General features: G+C 40.6%; 1 protein-coding gene across 1 annotated transcript in view; it reads right to left on the reverse strand.

Moving 5' to 3' along the window:
• LRP2 (LDL receptor related protein 2) overlaps positions 1–22,263 on the reverse strand; it is a 195,612-nt gene that overhangs the window by 26,859 nt on the left and 146,490 nt on the right. Inside the window, exons 49-62 of the mRNA XM_039248803.1 lie at positions 19,621–19,916; positions 18,062–18,578; positions 16,622–16,774; positions 15,941–16,111; positions 14,260–14,483; positions 12,049–12,226; positions 10,875–11,071; positions 9,971–10,216; positions 9,208–9,330; positions 8,088–8,207; positions 6,704–6,820; positions 5,863–5,979; positions 4,794–4,931; positions 3,034–3,156 (exon numbers count right to left, since the gene is read on the reverse strand). Of these exons, the coding sequence (XP_039104734.1) occupies positions 3,034–3,156; positions 4,794–4,931; positions 5,863–5,979; positions 6,704–6,820; positions 8,088–8,207; positions 9,208–9,330; positions 9,971–10,216; positions 10,875–11,071; positions 12,049–12,226; positions 14,260–14,483; positions 15,941–16,111; positions 16,622–16,774; positions 18,062–18,578; positions 19,621–19,916 (2,720 nt within the window). The remainder of the gene's footprint in view (positions 1–3,033; positions 3,157–4,793; positions 4,932–5,862; positions 5,980–6,703; positions 6,821–8,087; positions 8,208–9,207; positions 9,331–9,970; positions 10,217–10,874; positions 11,072–12,048; positions 12,227–14,259; positions 14,484–15,940; positions 16,112–16,621; positions 16,775–18,061; positions 18,579–19,620; positions 19,917–22,263) is intronic.

Below are 22,263 nucleotides of genomic sequence, written 5' to 3' on the forward strand. Positions count from 1 at the left end.
ATAAAAACCGAAATTATTTGGCACTGCCTTCATAGTCAGGAGGTAAACAATGAGGAAAGTGATACTGGAGGCAGGAAAGATGGAGACCCATATTATGCAACGGCAAAACATCTGGTAAAAGTGTGACTTGGGAAAAAATGGAAGGCAGACCAACTGTTTAATGACCATGTCAATCTATGGAAAGAGGTTAGAAAACAGGATGTTAGTACTGTGCATTCCTAACCATTACCCGAGTTGGACGAGATAGTATTAAGACAGAGAAAAGCTCAGGGAAGAACCAGTTGGTTTATAAGCAGAAATGAAATAAAGTCTAGAAATTTGATGCATGGGAAAAGCTGACTGCATTTAAGTAAGATTCTGATGCTTAGAAGGCATTGCGACTAAAAGACCCAAGAAAATCTCTGACTTGGATGAAATGACAGCCCATCTATTTTTCGAGATGGCCTGAAAGTAACTGGTGATCATTTGAAACAAAGGCACAGGGGAAAACAAAGCAAAAAAAAGAAAGCAGATTCAAAACTATATCTCAAAAGTGAGGTTATTTACTTGTAGAACTGACTGGAATCAAATATACAAAAAGCCTGTCAATTTCCAGAGAAATATATGACCAAACAAACCAAACTACTGTGACCGAAACTCTAAAAAAGCCTTGGCGCCTGCAATCTTCTACAAGCAGGGAGTGGCTGAAAGCTGTTCAGCTCCTAAAAGGAGCTTATTCTCCTGTTCCCTCTTCAGTTCAAGAGGGGAAAAAGACAGGGGCGCCTGGGTGGCTTAGTCGGTTAAGCGTCCAACTTTCACTTGGGTCATGATCTCACGGTTCGTGGGTTGGAGCCCCACGTCGGGCTCTGTGCTGACTGCCAGCTCAGAGCCTGGAGCCTGTTTCAGAGTCTGTCACTCCCTCTCTCTCTGACCCTCCCCTGCTCACGCTGTCTTTCTCTCTCCTAGAAATAAATAAAAAAACATTAAAAAAAAAAAAGAGGGGAAAAAGACAAGAAGATACTTCCAAAGGGTGGAGTCAGAGACAATGAGGGGCAGTACACACAGGTTCTCTTCTCAGAGCAGAGCCACGGCCTCATCAGTGAACCTCCTCTGCTCCCCACTGTAGTGACCCTCGCAAAGTCTGCATAGGGTGACCATACCATTGAGAGTAAAAGGGCACTGTTAATAATTCTACCAGAGCAACAGACATAAATCAGGACGGTCCTGCACTAACATGTGTTACCCAAGCAGCCCATTGGTGTTTCAGAATTGCTACAGACTGGTGAATGCGGTGGGTCTCTAATTCTTTCTTGCCCAATGGGAATCTTTATTTCTATTATGCTTCCCCTGATCCACCACTATCTGTTGGGGGCAGGGGGACACAAATAAAACTTATTTTTGGACCAAGAGGAACTGAATTTGGAATTGACAGCAGGGCTACATCTCCTGGATTTCAGTTGCTGAATGGTACTATGAGTCACGTCTCTTGGGGGAGGTTAAGGGCGTTCTATGCATGGGAAGAAATATGCAAATAGATTTTTAGTGACATAAAGGTGAACTGTGGTAGAAACCACTGGTATTCATTAAATATCCATGCACTTCCCTGGATTTCCCATTCTCTCTTGCAGTTAGATTGGGGCCATGTGACCAGTTCCAGGCAAATGACCACAAGAACAAGTAACATCTATCACTTCCATGCGCAGGAAATTTCTCTCTTCCTCCTGCCTCTTTTCTCTCCTCCATTTCTCTCTTCTCCTGCCTCGGCAACCTTGAAGACTATGTGTTTTAGGTGGCATAATTACAGGACACAGAACTGCCTGACCTTCGTTGAACTTTAAATCAAATTTTCAGCCATCGAAATTTGCAGTTTATCTATTGGGATGGCAAGCCATGGTTCCTTTAACTCACAACATATACTCTTTGGGAAGAGTAAGTTTACAGCCCCTTTTATCCATTTTCAGATTTGACCTTGTGCTGTAATGGTCTTGATCCATTTGAAAAATGGCATTAACAGTAAGGGAAATGGAAAGAGAAAGGGGGAAGAGGGAAACGTGCTCAAAATTTTTTAAATGCTTTATTTCTGGGTTTTCATCCTTTTGTGCTCAACCTCAAATAAACATAGTAACAATGTTATAACCATAAGTTCACTTCTGCCAAAAAACCCCCCAAAAAACATAAAATGTGTATAAATAGAGCGCTACAATAGTGTCCGTGTCCTCACCAATGTCCCCTCCAGGATGAGAGCTCGCAGTGAGCATTCCAAGGTCACATCAATACAAGGGATGGAAAATAGAAAAATTAGCCATTTATCTCAATTTTCTCAAATAGTATCCTTTAAGGAAAAAAGAGTAATTGGAGTCTGGGGAAATCATTTTCCTCGCTGACTTTATCGCAAGTAAAATACCCCCCAAATTAATCAACTCTCCCCTTCAATGAATAGATTTTAAATCATTCTCAAAATGGGGAAGCACAGTTTTTTTTCAGTATCTTAAAACATTAAATGCAGCCAGTTTGAAACTTCGATCTTAAAATAATCCCTTATTTTTCTCTTCTGGGAAATGAATTTTCATTTTAAAGATACATATAAGATGAGCTCTGTTGACACCAGGGCTGCCTTATTTTACACGATCTTTTCAGTTGGTCATTGAGAAGTTCACATGCCTAGATTAACAAGCAGTTACTCTAGGCTAAAAAATGACTAAACCTCATTTCTTTTAAACAAATAAACCATTAATTTGTGAAGTGTTGAGTCAACCAGCAGTTAGTGTTTGTTCTCATTTTCTTAAGGGAAAAAAAGGGGGGGTAGCTTGTTGAATATTTAAACAAAGACTAAAAAAACTAAGGGACTTGCTCAAATGAGACAGGAATAAGTGGAGAGGAATGCATCTGAGTAACAGTAGGTTTATACAGTCTGTAAACAACTGTTAACAGAGATCCACAGTCATACGTATAGCTCGAGCCTCTACAGAATGAACTGAAATCCCAGAGATACATTTTGCAAACTGCAGATAATTTGGGGCCCTTCGTTTTTCCTTCTTTTTCACTTTTGCTTACACTGCTCCTCTTTCTCATCACTCCCGTCGCCACAGTCATCCACATGGTTGCACAGCTCGTGCTTATAAATGCAGCGATTGTTGTCACATCGGAACCGGAATGGTGAATCACAGGAAACATCCACTGAGAAAGGAAAGATGGAAAAACACAAGTACCCATTAAGAGTAGAACGAATCAGTATCTAAAATGCTCCCAGGCCAGCACTGGTCTGTCTGGCTTCATTCATCCATTCATTTGTTCATTCAATTAACCAATCGACAAAATACATCTTGACTCTCAAGTACCCACCACAGCACTGTGCTATGAGCCAGATACAAGGCCAAACAAAAAAAACACAGTCCTGGGGCACCCGGGCGGCTCAGTTGGTTAAGGGTCCGACTTCAGCTCAGAGTCCGACTGATGTCACAGGTTTTGAGTTTGAGCCCCTCATCAGGTTCCTTCCTCACTGGCAGTGTGGAGGCTGCTTGGGATTCTCCCTTTCTCTTCTCTCTCTGTTCCTCCCTCAGTTGCTTACTCTCTCAGATAAATAAATAAACTTTAAAAAAGAAAGACACAATCCTTGTCCTTGTGAGCCACAAACTAGATGTGCTATGACAGCATCTACTGGGGAGACCTGACAGGGATCTGGGTGAGGAGGGATCAGAAGAGACTTCACTTGGGAAGGCCCTGAGTCAGGAAGGACCATGGCAGGTATTTGAACCTGAATCAAAACCTCTGTCTCCAAAGCACGAATGAGGGAGACAGTGACAACCATGAAGCTGGAGAGGCTGGCAGGGCCCTACACAAACTCTTAGCAAGGAGGCCACTGTTCGCCCCTCTGACTGAATTCCTTCTGGTGAATTCCTTCACCGCTTACATTAAAGTTGCAATATCATATTTGAACCCTGACTCATTTTGTTGTCCAGAGTTAGACATCTAACTGATGTTTATGCACTTGTGAGGAACCCAAAGGTAGAACCCAGGTCCCTTACTTGTTTAGTAAAGGGGTGTGGTCTTCTGTGCATGTACCCAGAATTGGGTAAACTCAATACACTTGTGTTCTTCTTCTACATGGAAGGCTTCGGCTGTTTGATTTTCCTTCTGCCTTTGCACCACACACAGGAGCAAAAGGAGAAACTTAGTAATAAGGTTGGTTGGGGGGTGCGGGGTCACATCCAATAGCTGATTCTTGGGAAGTGTAGTTAATACTTATTTGAGTTTATTTATTTTGGAGGAAAGAGAGAGAGCAGTGCAAGCAGGGGAGGGGAAGAGAGAGGGAGAGAGGGAATCCCAAGCAGGTTACTTTTTCATGTGGCCGTGTCTCTGCCTCTCCAAAGTTTAATTTTACTGGCTATGGGCACTTGATCTCATAGAGGGAGCAACTTCCTAAGGACTTCTTTGAAAGGTAAACATACTTTTCAAGATCCATCAAGTTAAAAGCAAAACAAAACATGCTTAGTTACTAACAGAAAAGAGATGGCAAGAAAAATGTTGAGATGCCACTGTGAAAATATAATGTATCTTAATTAAATTTCTCTGAAGAGAAGGAAGTACTCTGACGCAGCATTTTTGTCAAATCCATGGGCTAAAAATGAAGTGATGAATGTTTGCCTATGTTCCAAATATAGAATGAGGGAAGAAGACCAAGTAAAATCACAGTGATGCCGCTCATGCATCCAGTGTTCAAAAATTGTCCAACTGCTCCACATGCTCCACATAAGAAATGCTGAGATTTTGCCAGATAACACCACTCCCATACGCGCCCTTTATCTCCCTCTTACAGCACAGGTGGAGTTCTTCGTCAGAACCATCGCCACAGTCATTATCACCATCACATTTCCATGATGACCTGATACAAACATGGTTTTTACATTCGAACATGGTAGCCGAACAATATGCACCATTGGGGAAGCGAGTGGCTGTTGGAGGGGAGGAGACAAATTCCAATTATTAGAAAAAGCACTAGTTTTGAAAAGTTAGCTTCCATTTGTCCTTTAGCCCTTTCCATTATAGCCTGTTCTTCCTCATTCATCAGGATGCACTATTGCCGTCTACTGTCAGAAATTATGGGGGAACATTTCTTAAGGACAGTTGTCCAATCCCAGTATTCAAAGACGTGAGTCATTCTGTGGATAGCCCTGGACTTTTTCTTTAGAGGCAAGGGCCACTCTTCAGCTGTGTCAGTACTGGCTTTACTCATCATCCATTCATATAGTTTTTTTGAAGTCAGGTTTCAAGATGTGGCAACCACATCAACAATATTCATCATAGACAATCAACAATTAATACTCATTCAGTGATTCATAAAGACTAAACTGTGAATGATCTTAATGGCTTTCATTTTAAAGAACTTTTTTATGTCATCATGCAAGTTAGAAAAATGTTAATGCTGTAAATTCAGCATGTTCTACATTCTCCAAGTTCTTTATACTCATTTATTCATTGTTCGAACATTCTTGTTTACCTGTGTTCTTTTCCAATTAATGATTTGTGATACTCTGGTTTCTCTTCAGACTGTATAAATCTTTCACCTTTCACCAATTAATGATTTGTGTCAGAGTTGATAATATGTAAGTATTTTTCTTAGCACAGATATTTACTATATTTTCTATTTAAAATATTGTTAGTGAAATCCACCTGAATGACTATTATGAACTATTTGGATATAGTGACTCAAATCCCAAGGGAAATGATAATGATCAATGAATGCACTGATAGATAATCAATGAATGCACAGAAAATCCCCATGGCCTTCTCATCAAAGAAGTGGTGGCTGATGAAGAGGTGGGGTCTAATAGGCCACATCTGTACATTTCAGATAAACAGTTTCCCAGGTGCCTAGAAGCTTACGACAGGTGGCTTCGTCAGAGGCATCCAGACAGTCGGCGGTTCCATCACATTTCGATTGTTCAGGCACACAGTGTCCGCTCTGACACTGAAAATATCCGGGTTGGCAGGTCTTCAACTCTGAAGAGAGACCACTGTCATTCCAGAAGGCCTTGCTGTTCTCAGACAAGTCCATGTAATATAGTAAGTACTTCATCACATTCCTATCCACACCTTGTTGAGTGGCTCACAGCAAACGCACAACTTGTGGTTAACGAATGAATAAATGTTCAAAAAATACACTTTTCCCACTCAACAACATATGGAGATGGAAATACCTATCTTTCCTCTGTTAAACGATCTCCATCTTTTCTCTCCCAAATCAGAATTCCCAGACCCAAACCTTAATGAGTAAAGAGCTGTAAAAAAAAAAAAAAAATCAGAAAAATCGGATTCCTATTCTAACGCTCTGACTTCTACACCACAGAGCTACAGTAATACATCCCTTAGGGTCACTATCTGGGGAACAGCAGGATAAATAAATGTATTTGTTGTCATTTATAAGGACAATGCAGACTGAAGTTTGCTCCTAGGAAATGATTAGGTTAAAATGAGATTTTTAAAAATTTCTTGCCATTTTCCCCTTTTATTAATCAAGACTGCTGTAAGTTAAGAATAAAGCCTAGAAAATGCAGAGCAGAAAGTACTCTGTTATGCTAAGGTTTATATGTTACCTAAATTACACAAGAATTGTTTTACCCTGAAAAACCATATAAACTCTCATTTGAAGCCCCTACTTCTGTCAACAATGCTGACCCTAGTACTACACCCCAGGGTAAGCCTCTCAAAGAGCTCTGACAGTTACCACAGTCTCGCTCATCTGAGTTGTCTCCACAGTCATTGGTGTGGTCACAGACCCATCGAGAGGGGATACAGCTTTGATCATCACATCGAAATTCACTTTCTGAGCACTCCCGGGGGACTGAAAAGGAAAGCCACACAGCCATCAGTGGGGACAAGAATCACACAAAGAAGACGGACTTCTGAGTACCCTCACTGTACCAGGCACTCCCATGTCCCAAGTCCTAGCCATCTTCTTGGTCAGGCCAACTATATGCCCTCCAAAACTAAACCTTCTAACTCACTTTTAAGAATATAAAGAATGACCTTTATTAAGAGGTTTGTTCAAAAGTGATTTAATCTTAAGATAATTCTTGATTTCATGATAGTCTAGATAACATCCTGTGGAATTAAACATGAACTTTCTCATATTTAAAATTCCAGTGGGATCACACTTTTTAGTCAATTGATATTTGCAGGTGCAATCAGCATTCTAATTCTCTCAATTGCCTATGGCAAATGGTGATCACTTCTTATTTCGAAAAGGTGACCAAAGTTAGAATATATTCCATATTATAGTTTACCTGGCTGGCTCAGTCGGTGGAGCATATGACTCTTGATCTCAGGGTTGTGAGTTCAAGCCCCAAATTGAGTGTAAGGCTACTTTTAAAAAAAAGAATGCTTTCCATATTAGTTGATCTGAAATTGACATATATCATGAATCACTAACATATGTTCAGGGCAGGGTCTCCTTAAAGCTGTTTTCAGAATACATCCAGTTATTCAAGACTGACTATCTAGTTTGATGTGATCCACATCTTCGGCTTCCTTTTCTTGACCTCTTATTCAATTCTTTGTAGTTACCACCTTCACTGGGAGAGAGGAACTAAAACCTGACCTGTTAGCCTTCCTAAAATAGTACACTATTCCAGGAGGGATGACAATCCTAAATACATGATCTCTTTCCACTGCTATTAAGGCCATTTTGGTGCAAGTGCTTAAGAAGCAAGGTCTTTGAGTTAGTGCCTTTCCTTCCTGAACTTCTCTTCACTCTGATTGGTTTCTTTGTATTCTATTTATCTTGTTATATTTGTCCTTTATTTAAGTCACCTCAAGTTCTTTGTAGAAAAAATGTTAGATATAAATAAATTTAACAAACAAAACACATATTTGGGTAAACATCCTTCTCCCAAAATTTCATTATAAGCATCTTAAAGGGAGATGCTTATGTCCTTAGCCAAAGAAAAAGTAGAAACGTAGCAGTTAGCGGAAAGCAAGAGATTAGGTCATTGTCATCCTACCCATCGAGGAATAATGTCATAGACAACGAAGTTATGGACAGAGAACAAACATCACAGCTCTAGTGGCACATGAAGATGTGCCTGAACCCTAGAACCCTGAACACTCACCGCAGTTTTCCTCATCTGAGTTATCTCCACAGTCATTGTGCCCGTCACATCTCCAGCGAAGAGGGATGCAGTGGTGGTTGTTACAGCGGAATTCTCCCAAAGGTTTGCACGTCCTCTCCTCTACAAAGTACAGTTATTGCCAAGACTTCAGAAGCCAGAGGTCAAGAAATGCCAAAGTAGTACAGGCTTTCTTGCGGGACAATCTGAGAATTATGCTACCATAGACTCAAAGCTCCCAGAGAGAGGAATGCCAGCAACATTCTATCAATATCCCTTTTTTGGCTGTCCTGAACCTATCCTACTTAAACCTTAAATAGCTGTAAACTAGATTCATTCTCTTTTCTAGACACTGCTCAAAAAAATGAACTGATATCTGGCTTGTAAATTTGCAACAAAGGCCTGGAAAGGAAGATTAAGTGATGCTACCATCTAATAGAACATTTCCATCTCGTTGCCTTCAGTTGATTAAATTCAGTGTTATTAAATTCAGTGTTAACCCATTATCTTCCGTACTCTCTTCCAACTAAACCTAGCCCATGCACTCACAGACACGGCTTCAAGTGAAACCATATGGCTAATCTTGACAGATTCTATTAATTCATTGGGTCTTTTGTCCGTAAGTTCTTTCCATGTTGCTAGGGTGACTTTAGCTTACTAATAGATGGTATGGACAGAAAGAGACATTCAGAATATGAAAATCTTCAAGTAAGAAATACTCTGGTGTTGAATTGTTTTAGAAATAGACAGCAAATCTTTTCTCTAGCCCCCTTCCATCAATTTCAATCAATCTATATAATTAGATAAACAATTTAAACTTGTCAACTGTGAATAAGGATGCTACATTTAGGAGAAATTATATAAATTCCTAGTACCTTAACATCTTCCCCAATAACAACCTCCTTTGTGATGGTATTTCATTTAAGATGATATAAACTCCCTCCATAATCTGATAAAATGCTATAAAAATGTACCGTGTTACTAGAAAAATCAATAGATGGTGCTTTTCCAGAGCAAAAGAGACGAACAATAAGGACATGGGAAATGCACTCTCATCTCCTAGACGGCACCTGACACTTAACGTTTTCTTGCTTCCCCCCAACTCCCCTGCAGCCCCTCCTACCACAGCCTTGCTCATCACTGTTGTCCCTGCAGTCATTGAAACCATTGCATACAGCCCACTGTGGGATGCAGCGGTAGTTCGTCCTACAGCTGAATTCTGTATGGTTGTCACAGCGATGGCTCACTGAAAAAAAGAGAAAATAGCAAAGACTGAGACTTCAGTTCTGACTCTATTCTGAAAACAGCATCGAAAGACACCTTCTCATTGTCATATTAAGGAGTAGCAAGTATCATGTTACCGACTGGATTAATTGTGGCAACATGTGTCTGTTTCAGGTGTTGTCTATTTAGCAAGAACAGAAAAGGTCTGAAGTGTCCTCACTCTCTCAGTATCACTCATTTATGTTACAAGATAACTATGGGGGGCTGGGGAGGTGAAGGACGGGCTTGAAGCAAAAAGAAACCTGGGTGTCAGCTCTACCACAAAATAGAAATGTGATCATCCACTTAATGTGAACGTCAGTTTCCTCATCTGTAAAATGGGAATTGGTAACACACACATTCCCTCCCTCACAGTATTGTCTTAAGGCTCAAATGAGAAAGTGCTAGACATACAAAATATTCTGGATAGTTAAATATCTAGGGTCTCAAGAGGAAGAATCAGATACTTTGGAAACTGGGTCTGGTTCAACCAGCAAGCCATACTTTGCTTTGTAGTGCCAGAGTTAGCAGGGAGAGCCAAAACGGAGCGTGCCATGGGGCCGAAGCAGGGGCCTCTTGGTTTCCTGCTCCTGGGCATGCACGGTCCTCCCACAGGAACTTACTGCATTCGGACATCGGCTCATCCGAGTAGTCTCCACAGTCATTGTCCACATCACACTTCCAGCCCTGAGGGATGCAGTGGTTGTTGGCACACTTAAAATAGCCCGGCTGGCAGATCCTGCTGGCACAGTTGTAAACATCTTCATCTGAGTTATCCCCGCAGTCGTTCTCTGAGTCACACCGCCAGGCTTCAGGGATGCAACGTTTGTTGGCACACTGCCATTCATTGGACTCGCAGCGGTGATGCTCTGCAAGAAGGGGCATTTGGTTGCAAGGTGTCAGCAACAGAAGCTCCTCATTTACACTGATGGATCCTGGAAAGCCTGATCACAACTTCTTTTCAGAGGACTTACGTCCTAATGCACTTATTGTTGACCAGCACAACTACACAGTCAGTTATGCTTTTGACTATGACTGTCTCCCAAATTCATAATTATCTTTCTCTTGCATGCAGAATTAGGGGTTCAAGACTACTCTCTGATGTCATACTAAATTCACCTTCTCCTGTCTCTGTTCTCCTGATGGACAATGTGGTTGTTTTTAGTTTGTAGGATTTCCTTCTTGGCTTTTAAAAATGAAAACAAATAAATATTACACACAAGAGTTCTTGTTTAAAATGAGAGTGTGAAACCCTCATTTCATCCTCAGTGTTAGCTTCCAAGGAGAATTCTATGCAGAGTACATGGGAAAGAACCATGGATGCAGACGACATACCTCGTACCTCAACTGTTTGCATTTTAGAGACCTTAGTACATCTCTAGAACTTTATATAGTATAGACTCTTGCCTTTTCTTCTAGGACTTTGGACTAGTTTTTGGGTTATGACATGCAGAAAATCCCCACAGAATCATTGCACACAATCTACTATAGAAGTGGGCAAAGAAGGCATAAAGCAATTCAACACACCACAAAGAACCTGGTCTTCATCAGAGCCATCAGGGCAATCTTGGTGAGCATTGCACAGGAAGTGCGAGCTGGTACAGTTGCCATCCTGGCATTGGAACTGGCCTAGTGGGCAGTAGCGCTGTGGGCAAACGACCGATTCGTCGGAGCCATCTGAGCAGTCTCTCTGTCCATCACATTTCCACCAGATAGGAATACACCTGACAGAGAAAATGCAGCATTTTCTCAGCAAAACACTTGCTAGAGAGATGCTACCTGGAGAGAAGATGTCAAAACTGAATTGCAGGTGATAATACGCATGAGTTCCTTTAATGTGGTGTATTTTCAGAGAAAATAAAACTAACGAGATGAGACGATACAGGTTTGTTAAGACCCAAATGCATGCTGAAAAAATGCTTTGACCTAGCAATTAAATTCCTGCTACAGAAGACAATGGAGAGTATGTTTGGGATTGTGATTCGGGTAGCAGGAATTGGCTGGGAATATCTGCTGGGGTGACATGAAATGCATATGGGTATTAGTTGGGAAGGCAGAGGGCACTTACATTGATTGACAGCCTAGGTCAAGATAGACATATGTTAGGTCCTTAATCTAAGATATTTTATTCGATCAAAATGATCTGCCACTGAATCTTAAATGCCATGATTTGAGTTAATCCCCTGCCCCCCCCGACTTCACGCTCTGACTCAGTCATCAATGGCCTGCAGCCTTCTTAGGGAAATAATCTGGGCACATGTTTTGTAGCAGATACAAATGACCAAAAATGGATTTAAATGTATAATCCTGGATCCTCTGGCATAGTTAACTAAGAAGATGGGCCAGTATATGAGGGGGAAAGAGAGAAATTCTACCACTGTTGACTATTTTTCAGTGTGCATGTATACAGTCTTGGCCCTGACATCTAGGACAATTTATTAGAAATAAAAAACACCATATGCTTCCTCTATAGGTATAAATACTTGCATACGTAGGTACAACTTTTGTTTAACAAATTGCTTCTATTCATGGAAGAAATTATCTGAAGTTGGATACAGAGTCTTGCTGCATTCCAAATGAACCACATTAATTACCCAAAATCTGAGTTCATTAGGAAATTCCCATCCTTTGGACCCTCCAAAGTTCGATAGGTAGTCACCGGGGTGGAAAGGCAGTGGGGTAAGGGAAGAGAGAGCCTTACTTTTCATGGTTAGCACACAGGAACTGGGTGCTTGAGCACTTGGGCACGCAGAGGTTGAGCTCACCCATACGGAGGGTTTGGAAGTCATCTGGACACTCACAGGTGAATCCATTGCCTCCTGCTTTGATGAGGCAGAGGTGAGAACACCCACCATTGTTGGCACCACAGGGATTGTTCACTAGTGAAAGAAGGAAAATATATGTTCGTTCACTTAAAATATCAAGCACAGGTAAGCTGACTGCCCACGTAATCAAACTAGCCACTTCTCACAAGAAAAGTTACATGCTTTTTCCAAAATCAAACTAGTCACTTCTCACAAGAAAAGTTACATGCTTTTTCCAAAAATTCATAAATAAGACTGATGGTAGAACTGAATAAGCAATGCTGTGCTCTGAGAAAACTGATGTATGTGCTACCAGAAGTGAGGCATACCCACTGGTGCTTAGGACTAGCAAAGATGTGTTTCTCAAAGTCTTTGGAGAGCAGGTGGAAAACTTAGCTTAAGTTCATGTGCCCAGAACCTAACAGTATTCATTTCTAGCAGATGCTATATTCTTTCACTCTAAGAATCTGGGCAATTGAAGTATGGCCAAGAATGAAGTGAACAGGTAAACTGTGCAGCATCTTTACTAATTTTCTAGGTCATCACTTGGAGGTGAAGATTAATTTGAACTTCTATTTTATTGTTAAGTAAATTCTATGTCCAATGTGGGGCTAAAACTCATGACTCCAAGAGCAAGAGTCCATGCCCTACCAACTAAGCCATACAAAGTGCCCCTAATTTGAACTTTTGCTAAAATAGTATCAAGGGCATTAACTTCCGGGGGTTGGGGAAACCTGAATATCTTTATTTTGCCGATTCTTATTTTTCCTTACTTATAAGTTTATCATGTTTTAACAAAACATGTCCACAAAATCCATTCTATCCCCAAAGCATATTCCAGGTCTTTGCTAGATTATCTTTAAATCATACAATGGATTTAATTACATGATGAGGAATATTAGTTCAAAAGAAATTCCCTTAACTTATGAGATACTGTGTTGCTCTTAACATTACCTCCCAGATGACAAGCATAACATATGTTTAACACACAAAATGTCATATGCAAATAGACATTTAATAAATGAGATTTTATAATTATTGCAACTTTCTTTTAAACATCTCCTTTATATCAATAACTTAATAGATTGATCTTCGTATTAAGGAATGACTGTTAGTCTCTCAACTGTTATTATTTATTGTGGCTACATAAGAAATGTCCTTATTTTTCAAAGGTGCTTTCTTAAGTATTTAGGGGAGAAATGTCATGATATTTTACCCACTTTAAAATACTTCAGTCCTCTCACCAAATACATCATCTCAGTAAATATAGCAACATAACAACTCTTAATTCTTATCAAAAACAAAAGCCCAGGTGTTAAGAAAAAAAAAGTTATATACCGCTGTCAACAATAGCCAAACTATGTAAAGATGCCAAATGTCCAACAACTGATGAATGGATAAAGAACATATACATATTGTATATTTATATACAATGGAATATTACTAGACAATGAAAAAATGAAGTCTTGCCTTTTGAGAAACACAACAGATGAACATAGGGAAAAATAAGATAAAAATAGAGACAGAGGCAAACCATAAGAGACTTTTAAAGACCAAGAACAGGGGCACCTGGGTGGCTCAGTCAGTTAAGCATCCAACTTCAGCTCAGGTCATGATCTCACGGTTCATGGGTTTGAGCCCCACATCGGGTTCTGTACTGACAGCCAGCTCAGAGCCTGGAGCCTGTTTCAGATTCTGTACCTCCCTCTCTCTCTCTGGCCCTCCCCTGCTCACACTGCCTCTCTCTCTCTCTCTCAGAAATAAAAACATTAAAAAATAATTTTTTTTTAAATAAAGACCAAGAACAAATTGAGTGTTGGAGAAGAGGTGGATGGGGGGATGGGCTAAATGCATGATGGGCATTAAAGAGGACACCTGTTGGGATGAGCACTGGGTTCTACTCCTGAAGCCAAGACTATACTGTATGTTAACTAAACTGAATTTAAATTTTAAAAAGTTATAAGCAGCCTTTCCCATATGTTTTGTAGAAAACACTAACAAATGACATCATTCTCTTTATAAATCATGACGTTTAATACTTAAAGAAATAAGAACGGCATGCACATAACCTAAAGTACCTGGGCCAGACTTCTCTGTCACATACTCACCAATTGGCTGCCTGTACGGATGATACACATGGATGTCAAACGGCTTATGTGTTGTGTTCACCAGGACAGTCCTATGTGATCCATCATATTTATTTCCTTTTTCAACTGTCCTTGTATTCCAATCTGTCCAATAAATAGTGTCTTCAAAAATGGTAATAGCAAAGGGGTGAGACAGTGTCCCATCATACACGGTATGCCGATGTCGGCCCTCCAAATCAGAGTACCTAGGATGGGGGGAAGAGTCATTCAATGAAGCTAACTCCTTTCTTCTAATGGCTTTAGGGATAGATGAACTGATGAATCAATTAATAAACTTCTACTTTCTCGTGGTAACTGAAGCCCAGATCCTCCCCAAAACTCTTAGACTCTAATTCAATAAAAACTAAACTTAAAATATGTTTTGGCTGAACAAAAGCTGTAAAAATTAAAAAAGCCATACTTGAAAAAATAGGATTAGCCACAGGGGTTCAACAATCCCTAAATCTTAACCATGGTTGCTTTGCTACAGATGCAGCTGGTTCAGGTCTTATAGGCATATAGCCCCTTACATTAATGTTCCCCATTCAACATCTTTTTGATATCCTGAGATGGACACTATTTTTGTTCCCTAGGTCATTGGACTAAATCAGAGGTTAGCAATGTAAAGCTGGGGTTTTGCTTTTTCATGAACATTTCTGAGGAGAAGCTGTTCTTAGGCGACAGCGAGGTTCTCAGAGTCGCCTGTAAGGAATGTACTGAGTGAAAGTACAGGCCTGAAAGCTTCACTTAGCATATGCTGGCAACACATTTATTATTAATCATTTCCTGGGAACTACTGATGAATAGTTTTCCAGACAAATACAATTCCAGAGGAGGTTTTCTGATTTCAAGATATCACAGAGCATCTATGGCCAGATTTCCAGGTTTTTCCATTTCCATTGTCTTGTTCATTGCTATGAGTCTGTGTCAAAATACTGATCTCAATTTTAGAGTAGACCCTAAAACTCAAATGGGAGGTCGAATGAGCTAGCAGCTAAGAACTTTGATGTTATACATACAATATTAAAAATATTCTCCAAAATATAATTTGTGGTAACTTATAGAAAAACTTCAAGACCTTCTTGATCAATGTTATATGTCTCAATTTTAAAAACAAAAGGTTAGGGGCGCCTGGTGGCTCAGGAGGTTAAGCGACTTCGACTCAGGTCATGATCTCACAGTTTATGAGTTCAAGCCCCATGTCAGGCTATGCACTGACATGACAGCTTGGAGTCTGGAGTCTGCTTCAGATTCTGTGTCTCCCTCTCTCTCTGCCCCACCACACTCATGCTCATGCTCATGCGCCCTCTCTCTCTCTCTCTCTCAAAAATAAGTAAACATCAAAAAAATTTTTTTAAACAGCTTAAAAAGGGGATAAGAAAATTAAGACGAGTTGAGCACCAAGCTGCCTCTGATAAGGGAAAGATTACTGCTTCCACTTTCTAGATGAAAAAATAATAAGTGAAAGCACAAGGACAAAAACCAAAAACCTAATCTGGCTTCAACCTTCACACTCTTTCTACTGTACTATAACCACAGAAATGACTTCAGAGTGACTTCTAACACACAGGCTGTTAGAAGCTGCCTGGGAATAACACACTGGCAACACAAGCCCTGGAATGAAGAGTTGCCCAGTTTACTTTATCCTTTTCTATGTACGTACTCAATGTAACCCAGGTGGGCATCTGCCCAATAGAGTAGATCATTGGTGTAATCAATGGTGATGCCATTGGGCCACTCTATCTTGGTAGAAATAATCACAGACTTATTCATTCCATCCATGCCTACTCTTCCAATGTATGCTCGGTGAGCCCAGTCTGCCCAGTAGACATGCCTGTTGGAGAAAATAGGTATCAGAAAAAAGGGTCAGTCCTAGAAGCTAAAAGAAGTCAGCAGCCAAAAGACATAGCTCTTCTCCAATTATAGAAATAGAATTGACATTCTACAGAGTATTTCAGAAAGGAAAGAGAATGAACAGAAAATAATCTTAAAAAGGGTGATGTATAGGAAATGCTCAAGAATGGACATGATTAACTAGGGATTTCAGTGGATTTCACATGAGAGTCCAGTAGAGGTGGGGTTTTTTTAACCACAATTTTCTCCGCATGCAGCCAAAATAGGTGACTTCAAGTGAAATGGTATGTCACAGCAAAGAAAACAGAACCGCTGATGAATATCATTTGAGTAAGCCATGCTTCTACCCATTATAACTAAACATTTACCAGTTAAGAAAAGCAGAAGACAAATCCCAGCAAGACATTGGCCTTGAGATAACTATGTGAACAGCCTTTTTGATTACAGAGGCAGAAGGAGAGAAGAGCCCAAGATTACAGGGAGACAATACCCATAATGAGGGTGAAGGGCAATTCCTCTGGGATTTTCAAAGCAGAAGGTATTGTTGACATCCACGCAATGCTCAGCCAACTTGCGGCGGTATCGACCAGCAAGGTCAGAGACAGAGAGGCAATTCAGGTAGGCATCCACCCAATAGAGCTTTCTGAAATTAAAGGCCAGGAGTTATGGATATAGCCATTTTGCTTGTTGAACGGTACATAGTTAGCTACCAAGTTTCCTATCCATGCTATGGTGGAATCATAAAGACTGTTATTAGAAGGCACATGACCCCAAGAAAACAGGGGCAAGGGGAAACAGGAAACTGACCTTCCCGCAATGAGGCAACAGAAGATTCAAGATTGTGAGCTACATACAATTCCCACTTTAAAGAGATTGTCACATAGGGAATTCGGGGACCACACCTCAGAAAAGGACGCAGCTTAAGGCATCCTTCTCAGGCAATGTAAAGGCTTAGAGGAGCAGGGTCACAGAAGGGAAAGCAATTAGTGTTATGAAGTACAGCCAAGGAAACAGACTTGTCTACATGAATTATAGAGACCACACAAAGGAACTCTGAATTATGACAATTTTAAGATACAGAGAAACCTTACCCCTCCCTGGCCCTGTCAGACTAGGCCGGCAAAATGAGTTGCTTATTCTGGGCCATGTACTTAATCAAACTTAAGAACCTTCAGAAGTTTATTAGAATATTTTAGAAACCTGTACCTCAAGGGTATTACAGTTATCAATATTTATTGCTATTCAATAAAAATTTATTTTCTATAAGGCAGGAATTCTTAATCTGTGGTCCTTAATCTACCATCAGGGTAGGTGAGGCTTTGGGGGATCTATGAACCCTCTAAAACCAAGGCAAAGTTGTGTGAGTGTAAAAATTTTAAGTGCTTTTATCCAGCAAGCAAGGGGTTCACGACTTTCATCAGTCTTAAAGCAAAGGATTCAGTGGCCCCTAGAATTTGAATGTCATTTAAGCTCTGATGGTGACCCTGTTCCAACCAACCTGGATGTCAGACTATTTAACTGTTAGCACAGCAGCATCCTTTTAAGTATGAGGATGAGGGAATGAGAATGCCTAAATTTATAAGCCTTGCCAGTTAATTCAGTTGGGTAAATTCTGATGAATGAGATGTCCACAAGCATGGATTCAATTCTCTATTAAGACAAAAACAGGGGCACCTAGGTGGCTCAGTCAGTTAAGTTTCTGACTCTTGGTTTTGGCTTAGGTTATGATCTCATGACTCATGAGTTCAAGCCCCATATCAGTCTCGGAGCTGACTGTGCTTGGGAATCCCTGTCTCCCTCTCTCTTTGCCTCTCTCCTGCTCACTCTGTTTTTCTGTCTCAAAAATAAATAAATATTTCTACCAAACTGAAAACATTGGCTATAATGTTTTTTAAAGTGGTTTTTAAAAAACTCCTCTGTGTTTTCTTACCTGGTAACCCAGTCTACAGCCAGACTTTCTGCAGCTGGTAGTCTGTGGCTTATAACTGTTTCCTTGTTTGTCTTATTCAGAAACATTCTCTCAATGACTTTATTCTCTGCATCAATCCAATACAGTCTCTTTTCTACCCGGTCAAAATCCAGTGCCACAGCATTGCCCAGTCCTTGCAAAATGAGGGAGTAAAAATGGCCATCTAGAGTTAGATTTCTCAGATAGTAACGGTTGCTAAAAATGAGATAGGGCTCGATGTTACTGTTCTGCCGGCAGCTTCTTCCATCTGGTTCTCGGAGGTAGCCGGGGGCACATTTACAGATGTAGGAGCCCACTGTATTCTCACACTTCTGGCTACAGACAAAGGGAGTCTCCGTGCATTCATCAATATCATCACAACTCCGATTGTCAAACATAAGCTTGTAACCAGGACGGCAAGAACAATAGAAACTGGTGAGTGTGTCTGTGCAGTTGTGGTCACAGCCACTGAGTAAAGGGTCGTTGCATTCATTAACACCTGTAAGTAAAAGATGGATATTAGAGAAGCTAAAATGTCCACCAGAGACCCACCCTAATAGGTCAAGCTTCCCACTTGACAGCCCAATTCTTACTGAAATTTGCTAAAGGAAGACAGTCAATAAGACCTTCCTAAAGGCCACAGATTATTCAAAAGTCACTATTTTTCAACTTCCTCTCCAATTTAATCCATCACAGGTGGTTTTAACAACTAAATATAATAAGATTAAGTTTGACTTCTAATCCTATACCTGCTACTCTCCTTGTAACCAATAATTTAAAAAGTAAAATGGCAAGAGAGAGGAGAAAAAAGGGCAACAGGAAAGAGCCTGTCCAGGGGTTTGCCGATAAAACAGATCTCAGGGGATGGGGGGTAGGGGAATGCTGTGATTTGTACATCTTCCATTTCCGTGGTGTGACTCTCTCACCACAGCCAATTTCAGGTTACCAGGGCAACATCACTGAATATGGGGCTGGGAAGAGATGTAGACATTTGGCTCTCACAAGATAGGATGAGCTGGCCAGCAGCCTCCTGAGTGTATTTCTAGCTGGTTCTGTGACACATAGCCAAGCTCACCCAGAAACTATGCAGGGTAGAGAACATGTTCCCATCAATTCTATATTTTATAATTCCTCAACTGTTTTACCTGGGGAGAGTGGAGCGAGAGGGGGTTTAAACTCTCCCCTTTGGTCACCTGAGGATAAAAATAAACAGCAAAGGAATTCTAGCAGAGGGACAGCTCATGCAACAAGTCATTTCAAGGGTTCAAAGAGAATCAACACTGTTTGCCTTGTTTAAGGTATGAATTTTTTCATCTTCCATTCTCTATAATGACTGCCTAACTGATGAATTAATGAAAAATGTTTGTTTACTGACCTATTATATACCACAAAATCCTTGCCTTCTGATAGGCAAGCAATAGTGATTTCTTGGTACTATTCTATTTAGAGGACAGACTGAAAAGTCCTTGTGAGTCATAAAGAGTTGAGAACCACATTCAGTCTCCCTGTTTTCCTTTTCCCAAATCTTCTATTATACTCACCACATCCTTTTTCATCACTGTTGTCTGAGCAGTCATCTAGGTGGTTGCAGACTTTCACCATATCGATGCAGTTCCCATTGTTACACCTGAACTGATGAGGGGGGCACGTGGTCTCTGGAGTGTGGCACAGGTGCTCCAGCTCATCAGATCCATCTCTACAGTCATTTTCCCCATCACAGACTTCCTGCTTATGAATGCACAACCCGTTCTGACAGGTAAACTGGCTCTCACTGCAGGTGGGGTACAAGCAGTCCCTCTCGTCACTGTAGTCACCACAGTCATTGTGCCGGTCACACCTGTGTAATGAGACCCAGTACCACTCTTGAAGAAGTTGACAAGGCTCATCTGTCAACCAGTTGGGGCTTTGCTTCCTCCTTCTATGTGAAGGTCAGCTTGACCATTTCATTAACAAGACCACCCATGACCTTATTTACTTCTCCCCAGAATCTTTATCCACCGCTCCAATCTCCAGCTTTAGAAGAATCTAATATTTGGCATTTCATATAATTTCCCCAGATGCTGGTTGCTACCATTAGACATGTGGATCTGGAGATATTAAAAATAATCACATTCACATTGTATAATTGTATAATAATCACATTGACAATTTGTTTAAATACAACTTTTATAGTTTTGGTGTTCACTTCTATTCATCAGATAATGATGACAACTTATGGACACAAGTTGGATAGCCATATGCTAGAAGTGTCCATACCCAAGTGAAAATATATTATAAATGATGAGACTATTATGTGTCTTATAAGAACACGTATCTTCCAGTTGTAATAATGTTTTCATTGTCCTGTTCCATCCATCTTTATTTTATATGATACCCTGCCACCTATCATGTGATGTGAATGGTCATGGTGATGGCAAGGAGGGAAAACTGATAGATAAGCATGGGCTGAGGGCAAAAGAACAAGGCATTTCTTCATACTGTCTGGGGACCTAGCATTCCCAGGCATCACAAGGACAGCATAGCTCCCTGAAATTCTGTGAGCCAGGCTGGTCTTTCCTCTCTACATTATTTCAAGATCCCATGAATCTTAGGACTACTGAAGATGGTCTTGCTGACAGTGACAAAGCAGAAATATAGAGGAATCATGGAATTCATAAAGTAAAAAGGAATCTTGAATAAGGATTGGCAAAGCTAATGTTTGACAATTCATAAAAGGATTTACCAAAAGGGGCATAGGAGCTAAAGGCACAGTAATAAAAAATGTTAAAGTACAAAAGCTGAATGTGGTCAATTTTATAAGTGATTTATGGTCAGGTCACTAATCATCAATGCCATCCACAAACCTAGGGCACTGGCAAAGTGATTTATAACAAAATGTGTGCATATAACTGTTAAAAAAAAAAAAAAAAGCTATGACCAGAGCAAGCTGGTTTAACCCCGTTTGGTCTCCTGGGACCTATTTAACTCATTTTTAAGTGATCTGAACCACCAATGCTCTTTCCTCTAGTTTAGGCCCAATCAAAAGGCAGGGGGGGGGGGGGGGAGGGAGACTGTTAGAAAAGCAAATCACCATGTTTTGGGACATAATAACACATCAATATTCCAGCAAGCTGCTCACAACTCAGTCTCATCCAGGTTCTTCAGCAGCATCATACTGAGCCAAGAGGGAAAAAATCAATAGGAAAACTGATCCCCTATATCACCATACCAAATGGGGGAATACACACTCTGCCAAGCAGGCAGAAGGATGCACATTAACAGGGCTTAGTAGCAGCTACTGGCACCAAAGCAAAGAGAACCCATGATTATTTTATTTAAAAAAATTTTTTTAATGTTTTATTTTATTTCTGAGAGAGAGAGAGAGAGAGAGATAGTGTGATAGCATGAGAAAGGGAGGGTCACAGAAAGAGGGAGACACAGAATCTGAAACAGCCTCCAGGCTCTGAGGTGGCTGTCAGCACAGAGCCCGACACGGGGTCTGAACCCACAAACCGTGAGATCGTGACCTGAGCCAAAGTCGGATGCTCAATCAACTGAGCCACCCAGGTGCCCCAGCCCGGGGTTATTTAAGATCCTATAGCTCAGGTGCCCAGATAAGCAGTATTTTTGTTGTTGTTGTTGCTGTTGTTGTTCTGCCATGGCCCTTGGCTAAAGCAATTCAGAAAGTGCAGGCAAAACAACAACGACAACAACAACAACAACAACAAAAAACCAAAACCAAAACCAAAAAACAACCACTTGGGAGGGAGAGAGGGAGAGGAAGGGAAGAAGAATGGGAGGAAGGACGGAAGGAAAAGATGAAATCAATAAAAGTCTGGTAGGACAGGAAAAGTCAGCTGAAAGATCACAGTAATAATGTAATAATAATGTACTGAGACAGAGCTCAGAAAGTTCAGAAAGTTCAAGACCTGATTATCATTCTCTTCTTTAGCTCCTAGGGCTAGGTTTTCAGGGTATATGTTAGACTGATGGTACTAAATATTTACTGAATTCAGAAGAACAAATGGCAGTACAGCATAAAAGAACTCTTGAGCAAATAGGGAGAAAATATAAAGACTTACTCACTTTCAATTACAAAAATTTAAAATCTACAGAACACATCCATAGCCATTAAATATAGACAAACCATACTGAAATGCAATCTCACTAAGCAGACAGCTCTGTCTCCTGAATGCCTTCAAGAT

The sequence above is a fragment of the Hyaena hyaena genome, unplaced genomic scaffold, assembly GCF_003009895.1.
Source record: "Hyaena hyaena isolate Hyena2069 unplaced genomic scaffold, ASM300989v1 scaffold_317, whole genome shotgun sequence".
Taxonomy (NCBI): domain Eukaryota; kingdom Metazoa; phylum Chordata; class Mammalia; order Carnivora; family Hyaenidae; genus Hyaena; species Hyaena hyaena.